The following is a 21,232-nucleotide window of genomic DNA, read 5'->3' as shown; positions in this document are numbered from 1 at the left end:
CATTTTTTAGTTGATTTTTTGGGTATGTGCATTTATTTCATATGATAACTCCTTTTACTTTGATATGCCAAGAAGTTGAAAAAATATAGAAAATAAGTTAAAACATCCATTTGACTATGAATTAGGGAAAGAAAACTGCAACCGAACAGTATGACCTGGAAGATACTACAGATTGTTTAGGAAGTGAAAGAATAGAAGGCTGGATCATGGGATATTTGTGGATATCCAGGAAGAATAAGAATGAGAATTTAGATGAAATTAAATTTAGATTTTAGTAATAATAGTAATTTAGGATTCCTATTGTTATTCTTTTTGATTTCATTCTTTAATATTTTTAAAAACTCCACTTCAAATAATTTTGCACCTGGGTATGGGTTTGTAATACACAGTCTGTGAATAGCTTGTTTTTAATATTTGAATATAACATAGAAATGAATGAGAGCACAAATCTTTTCCTTGTTTCTTGTGATTTTGCCATTGAATATTTCATATCAGGTCTTATCTTCAAGTAATTTTAAATAAATTCATGCCTGTGAACAGTTGCTATAAGCTTTTAAAGATATTCCATTGCTATTTTGCAGGAGAACACAGACAGCCATGTTGGCAAGGCAAGCTGCTTCTAAAAAAGTACTCATTCTGGGAGCTGGTTTTGTCAGTGCACCTGTGGTGGAATACCTAAACAGAGATAAAAATATTGCTCTTACAGTTGGTAAGTGAGCCCTTTAAATGGGTTCATGTAATCATTACCACGGTAATGGGAAGAAGATGATACTGTTGTCATATGCTATGATCTTACTTGAATTCCCGAAGTGCTAGGGTTATAAAATTAATATATTATTCTTGGTAACTTATGTAAGTCCAATATGCTTATTTTTAGTAAAGTTTAAGAATAATAGCACTTTCCAATGTTGAATAACAACTTGCTAATGTTGCCAACTTTGAATTTTTGCATTATTCACAGGTTATTATTAATGTATACTATCATGATACAATCTTCAATGAAGACAATGTCAAATATTCAATTGTTCCCGGTTCAACTTTGTGTAAATTCATGTTAATTAAATGAAGAATACAATGTACCTTTCCATACATTCCATTCCATGTTGGAAAGATACATTGTATTCTTCATTTAATAAGACAATTTCAGTTCAAAGTTTTCTTTAATTAAACCAGTTTAAATTGTATGATTATTGTCGTGGTTTCTCATAATCAAATTACATTTAAGCTTAAGATTGTGGCCCTACATGTGTGTGTTTGTACAAATAATCATTTATTGCCCAATGATTAAAGTTATCTGTATAAGTTACGTGGTGTGTTAATCTGTGCTACATACCCTATTATTTTTGACAAAATCACAGCCACACTTGAATATTTTGTACAGAACAGTATGGTACATATTGTGTTATTGGGAGGGAAGGGAATGAATGGTTTAACACAAAGAAGTACAATCAATAGGGAATAGTATTTATTCAGTTAGAAAATGTGTAATAATGATGGATTGAAATTTGGGGTATTGAATAATGTACAAACACAACTCTTAATGTATCATGTTACTGATTTCATTTTTATGTTGCAGCATCAGCCCTGAAGGATGAGGCTGATGTATTAGCTACAAAATTTCCTGGTGTTGAGCCCGTTCTTGTGGATGTTGTTGGTCGCCCTGAACATGTAGAAGAAATGGTGAAAGAGGCTGACCTTGTGATATCTTTGTTACCTTACCCTCTGCATCCATCCATTGCTACTGCTTGCATAGCTCATTCCAAGAACATGGTGACTGCTAGTTACTGCTCAAAGGAGATGCAAGAACTGAATCAAGCGTAAGAAATAACATACCTTTACCATCTATCTAATTTTAAGATTTTGATTTTCCAATCTATTGCTTATATAGATAGCCATTTTCCGTATCCTCTAGGCAGTCACCAGTATGCCTGGAATTGAGGTGAGGTAACCTTTTTTATTTAGGCATTAATTGGCAAGCATGCCGTCTGACCTTTACTGTGGCATGAAGCTCACCCAGCTCAAGTGCCTGCTAGTCACTGAATGGCAGCATAATGAAAGCTTTCTCCTCCCACATTATTCTTAGTGGGCTGGTCACTACCTAAAGCCTTTTGGAAATTTTAGTTTAAAGCAGTTATATTGTTTGTTATAGGCATTTTGTTCATTATAGGTATTATAGGTTATCTGCTAAATAAAGTTAAGTTTTGAAAGAATCCTGAACAGTCCCAAGTGTGCTTGGATTTTTAAAGTACGAGGGCTGTCCAGACAATAAACTCTGTGAGGCTATAAAAAAAAACTGGAATATATACAGAAAATTTATTATTTACATCTCAAAACTGCTTATCTCTACTATTTTTTCCACACACTTGCTAAACAGATCTAAGCATTTACCATATCTCTGAAATAGTTTAGGAATTCCCTCAGCATAAAATTTTGCCACATGAGTTCACAGCCAACCGATGATGACATCTTGGAGTTCCTCGTCAAGACAAGCACAAAACTTGTGGTAGCCTAATGTTTTAGTCTGGATTCCATGCAACTGACTCCTAGATATCTGTGGAAGACTTTATAAAGAACTTTGATATTGCAAAATGCCAGCTTTTACAAACATTTCATCAGTTTTCTGGAGCAGTTCATTGTTCACTACAAATTGGCAGCCACTTCTGTCATCATCATGGACATTTGTCCACTCACTCTTAAACGAACAACATCACTGGCACACAACACTGTCACTCATCAATAAGTCCATGCATAGCACAAATTTCATTATGAATGTCGCCAACTTTGAAGTCTTTTGCTAGTAAAAACCTTATCACCAAACAGATTTCACATTTGGCAGGATTTCCTATTGTATTGTTCATTTTGACTTGCTACTGTAAACAAACAACAAGCAGTGTGGCCTTCCAAACACTGCAGCTTGTGGCGTGCTGCCCTAGGGTGTGGGTCAATGCAGCAAACATTTGGCTCCCCCCACTGCTTCGCACACTACATGCAAACGAAAGTTACTTCCTGGACAGCTCTCGTAATACTGCATCCATTAAATATTTCTTCCCAACACTATTCTTCCCCTCTCTGTAACAATTATATTCCTATTAGCTGTCAAAAAGGCACATTCTCTCCCCACCACTTTATTACTTTCTCTCATTATTACTGTCTTTGACCTATAGCTACCTCGCAATCCCTTCTCTGGCCAATTATAGTGCTTTTTGGTTTCCTTCTTCTTCAGTCTAATTTTCTTCAAACTGCTTCATGCCCACCTCAGAGTGAAACTTTTGTGTCCAATTTATACTTATTCTCTCTCCTCAAAGACCTTGGATCAATCTCTCAAAATTACGAGCCATTTTTTTGTGTATTTTCCTAATATTTGGTCCATTGTTCAAGATTTAGTATGTGATATGGCTCGTTAAAAAGTTATTATTTTACTTGCTAAAGGCAATATTATTCTCTCATACTCGTTATTAAATATATTTTATTTCTAATTATGCATATTTTCTCTTTTTATTATGTGTTTTGGTCGGTTTCCATGCATTGAAGATGGAAAAAACTACCCTACCCCATCTTTCTTCATGATAAAAATTTTGCTCTACAAAATTCTCATTGTTCTATGGTTCTTCAACACTTGGCAGGATATACTCCTAGAGCTCTCTTTTGTTTAATTGTGCAAAAAATTAAAGCATGCATTAATGATAAAGATGGATCCCTGTATAGATCTTAGGTGAACACACAGTAATTTCATTGATATTTTCAAGGCAACTGATTGATCTTTTTCTTAGTGCCATGGATGCCGGAGTGACCATAGTCAATGAAGTCGGCCTTGACCCAGGCATTGACCATCTTTTGGCATTGGAATGCCTTGATGAGATTCACCAGGGGGGTGGTAAGGTGGAGTCATTTGTTTCATACTGCGGCGGACTTCCAGCCCCTGAATTTTCAGACAACCCTCTTCGTTACAAGTTTTCTTGGAGTCCTAGGGGCGTTCTCCTGAACACTCTTGGAGCTGCCAAGTACAAGAAAAATGGGCAGGTGAGAAACATTATCCTTTATAGAGGTTACATAAGTATGATTGACCATAAGTCCATTGTCAAAAGTCTAATTACTGCATTTGAGTTGAAAAGTTTGGAATGATGTGATATTTTTATATCGGCTCGTATCAATTTGATGATATGAAATACCACTATCTTTATTTGAATATGATGAATTGAGGTTTTCTAACCTTTTGGAACTTTCAAGTTTTAAGTGGAAGCTTACAAGATATAAAGTTTTTTACATTGCATTTGATGTACTACCGAAATTTGAAAGTCTCCCAGCAAAATGAATGCTGTCATGTTTTCACTGGCAGGAGAATGTATCTACTTAACTGTTTACATGTGCTTCTTTTATCTTGACCATCCCGTGACCTGCTGGGAAAAGAAAGCATAATTTTTTAAACACTGTGCAGAAGGTGGGATGCTGTAAGAAAAAGTCAAGATTTCATTTGTAAAGTTTTTTATTGAAGATACTTTATTTTGATGATAAATCAATGAAATATTTACTCCATTACATTGCTTATTTATTTTAAGATACATAATAAATGTTTCATGTTGGTTTAAAAAAATATTTGCAAGTATATTTTGATATTATTGGCAATATGCAGTAAACTGATTTTTATTTAGGTGGATGATAATGTAATATACTTACTTCTCTCAAATCTACAGATAATTGAAGTGGAACAAGGTGGTAGCCTGATGGACTCTGCTGTACCCCTTGACTTCCTGCCAGGATTTAACCTTGAGGGATTTCCCAACAGAGACAGCACTGCCTATACTGAACTATATAGAATCCCTGAGGCCAAGACAGTGCTAAGGTAAGACTTTAGAGTGATTAATGAATAGAAAAGCAAAATCTCAGAGGTGCTATAGTGAATGTATTCTCTTTGTGATAATTCAATTATCATTCATTTTCGAATAATCAATTTTTATCACATGCATAATTAATGATGTATAAGGAGCTATTCAAAACTAAGGGCTGTTTGATTATAAATAGTAATTGGCAACAATGATTACTTCACTCAAGCAAATTATGTTCAACTGTCCATCTTGACATATAACCACCATATTCCCATTAGTTAATCGTTGTTTGCCTTTGTGTGTTAAAATCAGTGCAATAATAACTGATCCCACCAGTTGCGAAGTTTTATTTGCAATTACTTTTCTAAATGCAAGAGAACTTAATACTGTTAACAAATTGAGGTAATGGTGCTGTGTGTTTGAAGATGTTTGTTCAAATGTTCATTGGGAATGGCAGACTTAGTGACTGTTCTAAATGTTGAGCTTGTGAATGCAAAAGTGTGAGAAAATTGTCACTTTATGTTTACTTAACTTTCCAGATGCTTCACTGGCAGCATCATTTAAAATCGAGACTAGCACCCTAGGATAACGTAAACTATGTGCACAGTGGCTGCTGACATTGCTGACCAATGCTCACAAAGACCAGAGAATATCTGCCCATGCTTTTTCATCATTTTAACTTCTGGGGAGACAAATGTTTTTCCCATTCAATCTCTTGTGATGAAGCCCTGGTTTCATATAGAAGAGGTGCATATCAAGGATTGGCTTGTGCTCCAATTATTTGAGGAAAAGGAAGAGTTGAAAGCCCCAGTGCTGACTAAAATCCCAGATTGCAGAACTGTATGTGGAGGGTTTGAAGAGGCTAGTGTTGCAATATCCAAAGTGTTAGGAATGTAATGTTGACTGCATAGAAAAATAAGGTTATATGTATATATGCATTCGGAACCACTAATAGATTTTCAATTCACTACTGCCTGGCTCTTACTTTTGAAACAAACCTCTTACATTGTGGAATTTATGCCAGTTTTAATTGTTCCTTTATCCTGATTTGTAATAATTATTTCTCTCCTAGGGGAACCATCCGTTTCCAAGGATTTTCTGATACTATCAAAGGAATAATAAGTCTTGGACTCTTGGATCCAACATCCCATCCAGCACTACACCCAAAGGGACCAGATATCACTTGGGTAAAGGAACTGTTTATCTATGCTCTCTTCTCTGCACAATTTGCCACCCACTACTTCTAGAAAAAACCATTCCAAGCACCACTCCATAACTAACTATAAATGGTTTCTCAAGTTTGCTTGCCCTACCAGGTGTAAGTGACTGAGAAAATTTGATGCTGATGGGAATGATTTAAAAATGTGAATTCAGCAATTCTGAAATAGCTGGGTTTCTATTTCAAAGAATGGTTTCCTTCTCCTCCAATTGCTGATCCAGTAGTATCATGGAGGAATAATATTATGCACTCAATCTGAGGATGCTCGATAATAAATTTCTTTGCATTTCTATTACTAGCGTTTTATCTGCTTATAACAGCTAGCTTCAATTCTACTGGGTACAACTCTACCTCCCTTATTTTTGTTCAACTTATTTATTCTTTTTCTCCCTCTTCCTCACTTGCCTAAGGTTCTCCCCACTATCACAATCTTCAAAATTTTATCCCTAATTTAAAGCTGATCTGAGCATTTTAATCTGATTTAAAGGCCAAAAAATGGCTGTTTTTGGATTAATGATGACTAAATAAATGAATAAATGCTCCTCCTTCACCTTTCCTACCTCCTTTAGATTTCTCCCCAACAATTTACCCTCCTCTCTCACCATGCATAGTAGGCTTTGCCGTATTGAATCATTTTTGAAATGAAATGGCCACTGTGGGAGAAGTAAATAGGCCTATCTATCACAGAGTCACTTTCTTAAATCATAGGATAGTAAACTCTACCTTGAGCAATATCCATTGTATTTGTTGTATGACATACTCATTTGTACAACTCCCCTATGCTGTATTCCCCTACACTGATAAAATTCCCTTACTCTATGTGAAAAGAGTTAACTGTTTTCCTATGAGCAAACCCACAATTGCTATACTAAATTGATACTTTCATTGAAGTTGCGTTAAAATGAAATTTTTCTTTAAAATATTTTAGTCAAAATAAACTGAGCCTAACAAGGCTGGATCTGTTGTGATAAGGAATTTTCTGAAAATTTGATTCTTCTCTCTTCTCACAGAGACAATTTGTGTGTATTTTGCTGGGGGAAGGTGATAGTAATATCTTCTATGAGAACCTGAAGCAGAAAATCTATGACAGAGTTGGCAAGGTGAAGTCTCGAGTTTTAGGATTGGAGGAGCTTGGCCTATTGAAGGATGACCCTGTGCTCAAATTGTCAACTCCTCTCGACACTCTTTCACATTTTCTATCCAAGAAACTTGTGCTTGGTAAGTATTATTGATCTTTGAACATTAGATTGAACATGCATGCTTGTTTTTACAGAAGAAAGTAGCTCTATTTACCATTGAAAAGAAAGAATCAAAATATACTCTATTTAATGCTACAGTTAAATTGCTTAATATAGAAATGTATGGGAACAATTAATGTTTTCGAATACCAAAAAATGACTTGTACCTGGGGCGGTGTCTTTTCATCTTTTTATCTACAAATCATATTAACTTAATGGAATGGCCATCCCAGGTCTTGTTTTAAACTCCTTGTCTCAAAAGAAAATATTTTCAGCCACAAAGTATTTGGCCTAAAAGTGGCAAGGATGAATGCCTTAACATATGATCAACAGTACTAATAATGAAATATAAGTAGTCATTTCAAGTATGGTTAAGATTGAGTGATCTGTTTTCCATTGAAAAAATAGTGATCGCGGCATAATGCAGTTTTTGCCATTTGATCTTCACATGATTTCATTGAAATGGCCCAGGTGAATTGGTCTATTTTCATAGGTAGCTAAGATCCATTGGCAAAATTTGAAGGATGAGCTGTTTCGCTGAAGCACTCCTAAACTAGATGTATGAATTTATTTTGAGCACCTTAAGCTTTCTCTTCTACACTATGTGCATCTCCTCTTCATTTAGCTCACAGTATAACATTCCTATTTCAATAATCAAAAAAGATTTCCTAACAGTCCACGTTAAGTCCCATGCATCATGCCTGTACCCCTTCAGGAAGATTGCATGTGTACTTTCTTCGACATTGGCAATGCTTTCATGAAAATGTATAGTATTACTTTACAGTTCATGCAACTTAAATAGACTTAAATAAATAATGATTTATCCCAGAATTTTAAGTGAATGCAATTATTTATTGGTAATTGATTATTCAAGGTCCATTGGACCTCATCTTTGACAGACAACGTAAACGAAATGGTCCAATACACACCAGAAAACAAGATCAATGGCAGTATGAGAAAAATATACACTGAGTTAAGTGCACTAGGTACAGATATAAGATATCTCCATTTATGTTTCACAACAGTCACTTTCATTCTTGATACAATTCGGTTAACAGTAAAAAATAAACCGCAATTTTAAAATAATGATTTGACTAATGCCCAAAGTGACAATGATCCGAATCATGAGGTGACAATACATTTCAACTGTTTCCTGATACGCCTAATGTTTTAATGCTCTTAATGCAATTTAGGTCCAATTTTTTCAACACATTAGAAAATATAAACATCTTGATAGAAGTAATTAATATGACAGATCTCAAACAATTAATCAAAGAGGTTTTTAAGGCAGTTCTCATTCAATTAAATTAATTTATGTCCATTTATGTTATGTTGCAATATTTGCTGGTATTTTTCTCACATTGCCCAAACATGTTGTGCAATAGCATCTCTAAATTTCTTTCAGCCATTCAATAAAATGTCTATAGAAGTCAATAGGAACTATGCCAAATTTTATGAAACAATTCATGACGAAAGGACTACATTTTTTATTAACGAAAAATCTTGTTACCTCAACGGTCTTTTGCATAGGGTTACAAATAGCTTTAGGGCAACACTACCTGAGAGGTAAAAGAAAAACTCAGAAATAAAGAAATAAAGGCAGTATTCAGTGAAATCTAGTAATGAATAAATCTGTTCATCTCCTTCATATAATGGCCTCCTTAAGATGTGCATGCAAAGTGTTTCACATTTCTGTACATTTCCTGCTCACTTTCTAAATGCATCCTCACACATTTCCTCCTCAGGTTACTTTCACCAGGGACACAAACTAGGTAATTAAATATAATATTCGGAAAAGGATTAAAAACTAGATTCAAAATACAAAGCATATGAAATGTGGTCTAGTGTAATAATTAATAATAGAAAGCTGTAAATTTAAACTATTCTCCACTTTCAACTCATACTGTCTCAGAGGTAGTATTATAGGTGATCTACTGGTTAAGGTAGGTTTTGGATGGACACCACTAACAAAATTAATATCTTGTCTCCATTTTTTCTGTGCCCTTAGGATTTCTCCCAGCTATTCCCTCTCCTCCCCCACCGTACACAGCACCACCTCATTTTGAATAACTGATCGTAGCACTTTTCCACTTAATAAATTTTTTTATTTTACGACTGGGTTTCGATGTATTACATCATCATCAGGTTAAATAAAAAAATTTAATCAAGTGGAAAAGTGCTACAATCAGTTATTTATTATGTTCGACTTCCACCTCATCATGCCTGAAGCTACTCAACCACCTCATTCATTTTCCTTTCTGTCCACTTGACCTTCTCCATCCTTCTCCACATGCTTATTTCAATAGCTTGCAATCCATGCCTATAATCCTACTTCAGTGATCATGTTTCTGTGCTGTACATAACTATGCTTCATATCAAAGATTTTATGAGCCTTTTCTTAACATCCTTGCTCAATGTCCCCATCATCACTTTTCTCCTCCTTGTGAAAGGTTCTTTGCCTAATGCTATTCTTCTCCTTACGTCCCTACTACTTTGACCAATTTGGTGCGAAACACTTCTGAGAAATGTAAACTGTTCCACCTGCTCTAGTTTTTGCCTTCCTATTTTAATCTATTTTAATGTTAACCTTAGGTTTTTTCTTTCTGGAAAATCACATAACCTATGTTTTATTTATATTTATTCTCATCTCATATCCATCGCACTGAATTTTCTCTTCATTCAGCAATGTTTGCAACCCCTTGGCTGACTGACAAACTAGAGTGTGGTCATCAGCAATCCTAACTGATTTTACGAATTCCCTGCCGACTTTCATTCTTATATCCACTTCTTCCCTTGCTTTATTAGTCATTTCCCCCACACATGCATTGAACAGTACATGATAACGGACACCCCAGTCATCTTCCTTCTTTTCCTAATATTACCCATCCGGACTCTCCGCCTCCAACTCGCACCTGAGCAGTCTTATACATGTAAAGGTAGTGGATAAGTCACCTATCCCTAGATCTACTTCTAATTTCTCCGATATATTCATTAGTTTTTTCTAATTTACCCTATCAGGCATCTTTTCAAAATCTACGGAATTGGCAAATACATCTTGATTGTATTCTATATTCTTCTCTATTGGTGCCCTCATTACCGCAATGGCATCACTCATGCCTCTCCCCTTCCTGAACCCAAACTGATCATCTCCCAAGTAATCATTTATGAGTACCCTGCTCTCCATCCTTTTGTTGATGTTCCTGAGAACAACTTAAGGTTCATGTGAAATTAAACTTTTTTTTCTGTCATCCTCACATGATGTAGCCTCTACCATTTTTGGAATAGGAACTATCTTCTAGCCAGATTCCTTTCTCGTGAATTCTACGAATTAGTCTATAAAGATACTTCCTCCGTCATTTTCCTAAACCCTCAAGTAGTTCCGCAGGAATGTTGTATACTTCCACAGCCTTATTTGATTTAATTTTTAGAGGAGAAGTACTAAACATTTGTATTTAGGGTTATTTGTTTTAATTAAAAATAACTTTGACTTGCCATTGGTGATTGCCTTAGAGGAATGGACATTTTTTTCAGAACAAGGAGAGAGAGATCTAGTGATTCTTCGTCATAACCTGGGAATCAGTTGGCCAGATGGTCGCCGTGAGAACAGAGGCATCAGTTTGGTTGCTTATGGGGATCCTAATGGTTATTCTGCAATGGCTAAGACTGTGGGATACCCAGCTGCCATAGCTGCTAAGATGATTCTTGACGGTAAGACCTGAATGACAATGATCACGTTACAAAATTAACATAGCATATTTAGATTCATGCTGTGATTAAATTTTCAGTAATCAGAAGTCTCTTTTTGCAGAGGTGCAATGGTCAAATGGAATGATAAATTCATTTATTTTAGTCTGATTGTTGTTGTAGATACAAAATATTAGACAATCTGACTGACTGCAAAATAATGCTTGAAAATAATTGACTCATACGCAAAATGTTTGAATAGTTTGCCATTTGATGATTTGACTAAAGAGGAAACTGCTTCTTTACATTATTTTTATACATTGTTCTCAGGTTAATAGCAATATGCATTTTTTATTGAAACCTCACGGACATGATGTAATAAGATTTTGTTAACCAATTTTTTTGGAAAAACATGCTTTTTGTCAAGCACATTGCAAGATGGGGAAATATGTTGATTAAATATGACCAAGGAGACAATAATAAATTATTTCATTTAATATGGAAGAATTTGCAATACCTAAGTTGTCTATTGTAGCAGTTTCTGCCAAAAGATAAATCACAATGTAAAAGAAATATAAGCTCTCTTAAAAACTCTTAAGAAAACAATGACAAGAATCTATTAATTGAGTAATCCTATAAAAATGCTTATTTCAAGACCGTTGATTAGGTTTTGCCACCAGCCATTTGTCAATGGTTGGTGGCAAAACCTAATCAATGCTGCTCATGGGTCCAAAGCAATGGGCTTAAGGTTATTCAATAAGCATCCCCATGAAATCAAATATGAAACAAATGTGTATATATATTGTCTTTTTCTAGAATTGTGAAGTTTATACCTGACGTGTCCTATATTTGTGAATGTGTGAATATGCACCAAATCCTGGACAAATACTACCTTGATCAAAAAGTTCCCGGAATAATCACCGTGTGGCGCTCCCATCGTTCCGATTTGAGTTCTGTTTTTTTTGTTAAATTGGTACATCTGTTGTTGATATTCCCTTTAAATCTTAGTGTCATAACTTGACATTTGCAAAAGTTACGTAGCCAAGAGTACATCTATCTCTGTGTGTGTTGGCGATTTTTTACAATTGCAGAAATGGATTTAAATTTGCAACAACGAACTTGTATTAAATTTTGCGTAAAAAACGGATTTAGTGGCGCACGGACGTTGGAAATGTTGGAAAAGTGTTTCGGCAACGATTCTCTAAAAAAAACGGTCGTTTACCAGTGGCACGAGCGGTTCAGAAGTGGTCGTGAGTCAATCGAAGATGATGAACGCAGGGGCAGACCATCGACATCGAAAGTCGGTGAAAAAATTGATAAAGTAAAAGAAATGTTGGTCAATAACCGCAAATTAACCATCAGAGAAATAGCGGAGGACTTGAACATTGCCTATGGATCCGCCCAAGACATTGTGGTTAATGATTTGGGTTTCCGTCGTGTAGCAGCAAAGTTGGTGCCAAAAGACCTCAATTTCATGCAAAAAAGAGACCGTGTTGACGTCGCAAAAGACATGATTTGAGAGGCTGAATCCGATCCCACATTCATCAAAAGGATCATTACTGGAGACGAGACGTGGGTTTATGAGTACGACACGCAATCCAGACATCAGGCAAGTGAATGGCGTTCACCAAATGAGCCGAGACCAAAAAAACCACGTCGTTTTCAGTCAAAAAAGAAGGCAATGCTGACGGTTTTCATGGATTACAACGGTGTAGTGCATCATGAATTTTTGCCAGAAGGCCAGACAGTAAACAAAGAGTATTATTTGGGCGTTATGAGACGTTTGCGTGAAGCAATTCGCCGAAAGAGACCAGAAATGTGGGCAGAAAACTCGTGGATTTTGCACCATGATAACGCACCGTCGCGCAGTGCTATCATTATTCGTAATTTTTTGACGAAAAATGCAACAAATACCATCCAACAGCCACCGAATTCACCTGATTTGGCTCCCTGTGACTTCTTTCTGTTCAATCGAGTTAAAAAACCATTACGGGGAACGCGTTTTAGCAGCCGAGAGGAAGTAATGGAAAAATCGCAGGAAGCACTGATGGACATACCGAAAACCGAATATAAAAAATGTTTCGAGGATTGGATCAAGCGCTGGCATAAGTGTGTTGCAGTCGATGGGGATTACTTTGAAGGGGACAATATAGATTTAGATGAATAAACTTGTATTTTTAATTTTCTGAATAAATTCCGGGAAATTTTTGATCAAGGTAGTAAGTGCATTATTATTATTTAGACGGAATCAAATTATTAAAGAAAACTTTTTCCATCAAAGTTCTTGAAATTAAAAAATTTTAAATTAATTCCATGTGATGACCTTGAGTGGTACATGTGGAACAACTCATACACATGAATCACCATAATATTAACCCTCTTAGTGCGGCGGGGATTCCTGGGGTACTAGTGAGAAGTGTGAAGGGTAATTTAAGAAAATGTATCACCTTAGGAAAAAAAACATTATGAAGTTATTTGTTTAGATATCCATGTGCAGTTTTTTTATTTTAAAATATTGTAGTTAATAATGATGTAATACATTTACATCATCTGAAAAATAAATGTAATTATTACAGTATCATAAATTTGAAGAATATTTTTTTAGCAATAATATTTCGATTTTTAGACACAAAACTAATATTTTTTTAAAAACATTTTTCAATAAAACTACGATATTTAAATGTAATAAAGAATCAAAAAGACATGTAGAAAATGTTATAAATAAATAAAGAAAAACCAGTGAATTGCAAATTTTTTTGTCAGCCTCTGCATAGTTCGATTTTGTTGAAAAGGCTGATATCACTGCGTCAAATTGGGACTTTTCCCCTTTCCTTGAGACTGCGGCAATGTGCTTACAATCTAAAGGCAGAAAAAAACCAAGTTATAACTCACAGAGAACTACTGACAATGTAATCCATTACACAGGGCGCAATTGATTAGATAGGATGGACGGCAAGAGAAACCAAAATGATTACAAAGCAGTGCTCTCATTTCCATCCTCTCAACAAAGTCTGAATAAGCAGCTATATATCAACACCACGACACCACAACACATTCAAGAGATTACAGATGAAAACAGATTAGTAGCCTTTCAGTGGCTTTTCATAGTGGGAAGACCACTGAGAAAAAAAACGAGCAAACAATTAGGCTGAGCTTCCCGACATGTACAAAACTGAACGAAAAATTATAGTAAGAATTATACTTTTTGAAAAGCATTTAAAATTGATAATAAAAAATTAAAAAATTAATTACATAATTCTATGGAATTTAACCTATCGGTAGCACAAAAACCATAAATTATTAAAGAAAAAACCATGAGTTACAACAATTTAAACAATAGCCTACACAAGAGCAGATATATCGGCCCGCCGCACTTTTCGCCAGGGATACGAAAGCCGATATATCGGCCCGCCGCACTAAGAGGGTTAAATACTGCATTAATGCAATATACTGTACTTGATCTAGTGATTGTCAACCCGCAAGGAGAGGACAGTAATTAAACAAATATGTCTCTGAAATTTTCGCATTGCTGCATGATGTGTCCTACATTTTCAGCAACATTCAATGAATGTCTTTTGTTTCTTTCAGGAGAAATCCAGACAAAAGGAATGGTTTTACCATTCACTCCTGACATTTACAGACCCATGTTGAATCGACTCAAAGCTGAAGGTATTGAGTCAATGGAGAAATCACATTTCAAATGAAGACAGCTATGCCCGTGGCTTTCACGGTGAGATTCTTTTGTTTTAGATTTAGCTGTGTAAATGTGTAATATAACATTGTCAATGCATAATGTGCTACCGTTATGAATAACCAACCCATTTGGTGAATGAAGATTGTGTTCAGTGGAGTCTTATTTTGTGAAAGTGTAGTTCTGTTTGATGATCTGCATTAGCATCATCAAATAGCAAGGACTGCCATGTCCATGAAAAGTATTATTCAAGGTAAATGACTACTGAACTTCAGACAATGTGTGTTACTTTAAAGAAACTAACAGGCTGGAAAATAATGAATTAAATATGTGGTCATGTGTTTTGTCATGATAATGGATGTTTTCTATTTAGACAGAGCAGACAAACAAAGCTGTTATTGCTTCAAGATTTATAGATTCAAATATAATGTGAAGACATATGCCATATTGTTTTTTGAGATAAAATTAACTTGCAAGTTTAAATTGCTTTACTTGAATGAAAACTGTACTGATAACATTTATCATGCAATGGAGGTAATAATAGTTATAATCTTATTGTTTATGCTAAAACATGTTAATAATTGTTATAGGGTTCATAAATTGTTTGATATTCTTTTTTCCTTTTCTTGATTAAAAATTGCATATTTTTCACTTCTTTAGTATTGAAGTATATTCATACAGAGTGGATGGACAGAATGAAGAAGTTATGGCAGTTTTAGGTAGTCACTGTCAAAGAATATTTTTGCATTAAATCAAATTGCTTGTACACTAGTTCAAATTCAAATATCCAAAAGAGTTAACTACTTAAATTTCTTGGGTGAATCTCAATCCTGGATCAAAATCATTTAAGCACTGGGAAGGAAAATTTTATAATCTTTATAACCCATTTGATTTTTGTCTGTATTTATGAGTGTTAAAGTGGAGAGGGACTTCAGAATTGAAAGTAATTAACTCAGATTTGATGTGAACTATACAGTAATTGTAATTATATGATGTATATTTAAAATTTCATAACGTTTGGTTAATATAAAATATATTTACTTTATTAATTTTTATTTGCACTTCCAATTAATCCTGTTTGGACGGGTATTTCAACCTTTTGATATACTACTAGGCTATTGGTGTCAGATATGTGCATGAAAAATACAATCTGCAAACCAATCAGCTGTGACTGTTTACATTAAGTCACATCGATTTACCTTATCCCTTTATTGATAAATGATGTATATTTAATGTATTATAAAAAGATGGCAATTTGACTTTATGTATAGCATTGCAAGAAGAGAATGAAGGACTTAGCTTCTGACCTAAAGATGCTTCCATTAGAGTCATGGTAACACTATCAAAGGCCAGAAACCTATTAAATGAAGTAATGCATATATGTGCCAATAAAACTTTGTTATCATCCGTTCACCCATAATTTTACTCTTTTTACGCAGAAGAAAAAACAAACTGTAGTGAGGGGTGCAGCACAGCCTCAACCCCACCTGTGTTGGCACACCTCTTTCAATGCCACTAACTCGTGGAAGTAACAGAAAATGATGAAGGTGCCCTCTTAAACGGAAGTGGCTATTGTAGGTTAATTGAGAGAACAACTCCGTAGTTGTCTCCTCCTGGTGATGCAACCATTGGCAGGTTTTGTTTTTCCTGACCGAAACAAGAATAAAAATTAATAAAGTCAGAAGAAGGTTGTTAGAACAACTGATATAGACAGTATTAAAGTCTTGCGGCTGTAATACGATGCCAGTAAATCTATCAACCAAGATAGAGACTAAATAGTTTTAGTTTGATTGTAAAACAATGAACCTAAATTGTAGTTCCTCTTTGAGTTGACTTCCCAACTCCAGGGATGGCTGCTCCTGGTGATGCGTCTCTCAGGCTTTTTATCTTTCCTAACAGTAATAAGGTCAAAAGTAAATCAAGTTGAAAAAAGGTAATTTGAAGTTCTGATGTTTTAATCTCACTCGGACTGTCACTGCTGCCATAAGACCACGATTCTGCTGAAGGAGATGTGGAACTCGTACCTTGAGATTTCGCTTTCTTCAGTGGTCCGTGGACTCTTCACCCACCATTAAAGTGTTAGGCGGCAGTGGAAAAGTACAAGGCTAATGACGTCCGGTGACAGCTGTCTGAGTTGCATATCGCGGTGCAGCATGCCCTCCAACAAGTCCGCCCGGACAACTGGGAGGCACACCTACAGCAGGAGTTCCTTTCGATGGATGGCAGAGAGGACATCGGAGGCAAGGTATGCAGAAGGCTGCAGGCACCCCGGTGGCTGGACCCCATCATCACTGATGGGATGCAGAGGCGCGATCTCTCAGGGAGCAGGTGGAAATGCTCGTGAACTACCTCACGAGTAGTTTTTTGCCCAACCTAGGAATGGGGACTCTGTTGGGATCAAGGAGATCGCGGCATCGGAGGAAGCCGGGGATGCTTCATCTGGATTCCAGCAAAGGGATGTCATTGGGGCCATACGTTGCCTCCGCCCAAGGAAAGCCCCCGGCTCTAACCACATTCCGAATATTGTCATCCGAGAGCTTCCAAAGGTAGTGGTGGCATACCTGACCAGCATCATTAATGGCTGCATCAGGATATCCAACTTCCTGAACACTTAGAAGAGAGCGAGAATCATGTGTCTGCCAAAGACGCAGAGATTGGAGGTGGGTCCCGGAGAATTCCAGTCCATTTCCCTCCTCAACAGCTTTGGCAAGATATTTGAGCCACTGCTTGCTGATTTCATCAGGGAAGGTGACATCCTTCCAGAGGAACTGTTCGGCTTCCACAAGCAGCATTTAACGGTACATCAGCTGGTGAGAACAGCGAATTTCATTACGGATGCCTTCAACAGGAAGATGGCATTTGCTGGAGCGTTCTTCAGCATCATCAAGGCGATTGATCGCATCTGGCATCCGGCTCTCCTGTTGTAGATGAGACGGCTCCATTTCCTGACTTGAGTAACCAAGTTGGTCCACTCCTATCGGCAGGACAGGACCTTAACAGTTCCAGGTGTACTCGGGTGTGACGGATCTCCTCCGGTGTGCCTCAAGGGCCCGTATTAGGGCCGTTGCTTTTGAACATCTATTCCCATGACATTTCTACATGGCGTGGGAATCATGAAATCCTGTCCCTGTACACAGACGACGCGGCATTCTTGTGCAGATCCTAGAGGAAGGACATCGCGGTGCGGAGACTGCAGGGTGCTGTCGACGAACTGCTGTGGTATCGTCGATGGCGCTTTGCAGTCAACGCACAGAAAACAAAGGCGATCATCTTCCACATGGGACGTGGAGGGCCACCAGGAGGTGATCTGTCAGTGAATGGAGTTGCTCTACCATGGGAATCTGAGGTTCTCTACCTCGGAGTGCTGATGGACCGGAAACTCCTTTTGGAATTTCCAAGCGCTTTGTGTTCATGTGAAGGAATTCCTGGTGCTTAGTAAGCTTCGGCGGATTATTTGCCTGCCTGTCCTCAAGTATGAATACGAAGTGTCGACTTTACCGTACATGTATGTTGCCTGTCATCACGTATGCAACGCTGGTATGGTTAGGAGTGTTGCGAACTGGTCTCACTCAAATCAAGTGGTGCAGAATTCCGTTCTTCGCTGCATCTTGGGGTGCAGTCGTCATGTCTGTGTCTCCAAAATGTGCGAAGACGGGAAGTTGGAGCCCCTGGACTCCCTTCTCCCGAGAATCTCAGGAACTTCTATGCGAGAGCAGCAGTGTTGGAGGCGCCCCTCATCCAGGGGGTCGCCGGCATCCAAGTATGGCCGTGGGACACCTACAAATACCCTTGGACACTGCAAGCACCCTTCCAGCGCAGGATAAGCCACAGCTACCCTGAGCGTGGAGGCATTGGATCGCCCTGACAACATGGAAGATCTCTCTTCGCCTAAGTATCCTTGGCGGCTGGGTAGGCGATTGGCAGCGGTTTCATAACGGACCAATGCAGTCATGCCGGGTGAAGATTAGGTTGGGGTAAGCAGGTGAATCTTCACCAATTCAAACTTTCATATTATTTCTTTCGAAATTTGAATTAAAGATTCAGGTTTTGAGGAATTAAGAGTAAGAACATAGAATTAATATCTTGTCCCTGCACTTAAGGGTTCTCCATCCATGTAAGTTGTTTTCTGGAGACAACAGTTTCCTGGCTATCCTGTCTGTGTCTTCAGGTTGAAAGTGTTTTAGAAGCTTTCTTGTCCACCTTATATAGAGCTGTTGGTCAAGTACTGCTCTCTGAAAACTAATGCAGATGGAGAACCTGGAAGTGCAGAGACAAGCTGTTCAACGACACAGACACTTTCTTACGAATTAATATGCATGTGAAAAACGTATATATAGGGTCCTCTTTTATGAAATCACTGCCTTACCCTCCCCATACTAATGACTTTTCATCCGTACTAAATGTATCTGATATCAACATTCTTCTTCAACCAATTACCTTGAATTAAATATGTCATAATACAGTGAAATTAGTTCTACAAACACAATTAACTCTCTTACTGTTATTTAATGCAATGGCTTACTTTATTGTCTGTTGGCAATTTGCCTCTACACGTATGTCATGAATAATGTAATCAATACCCCATTCAAGAAATGGGTGTTCAAAATTCTTTAGAATTTAAGATTATTGAGAAACTACCAACCACTATTTGTAGAACTTCATTTGCATAATTTTCATTGATACGTACTAGTATATAGTATTCCTAGTTTCATACCTAAAAAAATTGATTGTGTTTTTCATCACATATATCAAATGCAATTAATTGTTCCTCCATCTGTTAACAAGGTCTGTCCCAAAAGTAGTTTTATTCGGTAATCTACCTGTTGAGATAGGTTTTGGAGGGACAAAAATACCAGATAAATATTTTGTTACTCTTAACAAAGCAACCCAACGCTCTACTCTACAACAAGTCCCTCTTCATCTCTGGGTGCTTCCTCCAAACATCCCTATCCTATTTCTGCCCCTTCCTCATTTTCCTAACATTCTCCCCTCTATCAGTCTTCAATATCCCACTGCCAATTAATATGCCTTTCATCCAATTTTCCCACCTTCTCATGATTTCTCCCAACAAGCTCCTCTCCTTGCCCACCATACCTAGCACTTACTCATTTGCTTTCCTTTCAGCCCATTTAACTTTCTGCACACCCACAATTCAAAAACCTTAAATCTACCTACATCCATCCTTTTGCTTCAGTGACCACGTTTCCGTGCCGTGCATAACTACGCTCCGCATCAAAGTCTTGATGAGCCTTTACTTAACATCCTTACTCAATGTCCGTCATTAATTCCTTCCACTTGAAAGTCTCTTTGCCTTGTGCAATTCTTCTCCTTACATCCCATCTACTTTGACCATTTTGGTCCAAAACACTTCCGAGATACATAAACTGTTCTACCTGCTCCAGTTTTTTCCATCCTGTTTTAATGTTAAGCTTAGCTTTTGTCTTTCTGGAAAATTGCATAAACTTTGTTTTATTAATATTGATTCTCATCCCATACCTGCCGCAAAGAATTTCCAATTCACTCAGCAATGCTTGTAACCCCTTGACCTGCAACCTGATTGACAAACTAGAGCTAGGTCATTAGCAAACCTAACTGATTTTACAAATTCCCCGCAGACGTTTATACCGGTCTCCAGTTCTTCCAATTCCTCTTTGATCATTTGCTCCACACATGTTGAATAGCACCAATGATAATAAAACTCTTCCTAACATTGCCCATCCTGACTCTCCGTCCCCAACTTGCATCTGAACAGTTCGAGATATGTACAGGTTGTGGATTAGCTTCCTGTCCTTCCAATATATTACTATTTTCTGCAACATACTCCTTAGTATTTACCAATCCACTATATCAAACACCTTTTTGAACTCTTTGAAACAGACAAATACATCCTGATGGTATTCTATATTCCTCTCGATTAGTGATCTCATTACTGCAATAGCATTGTGCGTGCCTCTCCCCTTCATAAACCCTAACTGATCATCCCTTAAATAATCATTTGCCTTGGTCTCCATCCTTCTGTTGATGATCCTGAGAACTACTTAAGCTGCATAGGAAATCAAACTTATTGTTCCGCAGACCTCAAATGATGTAGCCATTATCCTTTTTGGAATAGGAACTAACACTGATCTCACAATTTTCTCGCCACATTCCTTCCTCATAGATACTACCAATCAGCCCATAGAGAATCTTCCTCCCACATTTTCCTCAATGTTTCAGTAGTTCCGCAGGAATGTTGTCCATCCCCATGGCTTTCTTTGATTTCATCTCTATAAATGCCCTTTCCATCTAATCTCCGAGTATGCCTTGACCTAAACTATCTGCATCTACATCATTCTTTTTCTATATCTAAGCTTGTTGGCCTAAGTTCTTTACAATACAGTTCTTCTATATATTTATTCAATTTATCTTGGATATTTTCTGTTTCAACTATTATGTTACCCACCTTATCTCTAACTGTTAACCTAGATCTTCCCTTATTACTACCCGAAGGTAAGAACCTTTTTGTTTAGCACACCAATTTCACCCTTCCTCTGCAAATTTTCCATATCCTCACACTGCGTCTTCCATTATGCTTATT

The 21,232-nt window shown here is 37.0% G+C and overlaps 1 protein-coding gene across 3 annotated transcripts in view; it reads left to right on the top strand.

Moving 5' to 3' along the window:
- Positions 1-21,232, top strand: part of LKRSDH (lysine ketoglutarate reductase/saccharopine dehydrogenase) — a 97,181-nt gene that overhangs the window by 69,834 nt on the left and 6,115 nt on the right. For 2 of the 3 annotated variants that reach the window (XM_071594192.1, XM_071594191.1), the window contains exons 11-19: positions 582-709; positions 1,577-1,817; positions 3,771-4,020; positions 4,692-4,840; positions 5,896-6,010; positions 7,053-7,260; positions 9,026-9,052; positions 10,812-10,988; positions 14,553-14,694. In XM_071594192.1, coding sequence (XP_071450293.1) covers positions 582-709; positions 1,577-1,817; positions 3,771-4,020; positions 4,692-4,840; positions 5,896-6,010; positions 7,053-7,260; positions 9,026-9,052; positions 10,812-10,988; positions 14,553-14,668 — 1,411 coding nt within the window. In that variant the 3' untranslated portion in view covers positions 14,669-14,694. Of the gene's footprint in view, positions 1-581; positions 710-1,576; positions 1,818-3,770; positions 4,021-4,691; positions 4,841-5,895; positions 6,011-7,052; positions 7,261-9,025; positions 9,053-10,811; positions 10,989-14,552; positions 14,695-17,032; positions 18,630-21,232 lie in introns of all 3 variants that reach the window. The other variant, XM_071594193.1, reaches the window with a different exon arrangement.

This window comes from Hetaerina americana, unplaced genomic scaffold (genome assembly GCF_022747635.1).
Source record: "Hetaerina americana unplaced genomic scaffold, ioHetAmer1.1.p SCAF_6, whole genome shotgun sequence".
Taxonomy (NCBI): Eukaryota; Metazoa; Arthropoda; class Insecta; order Odonata; family Calopterygidae; genus Hetaerina; species Hetaerina americana.
Note: the sequence above shows the minus strand (reverse complement) of the source record. Positions and strands in the feature narration are given on the sequence as shown.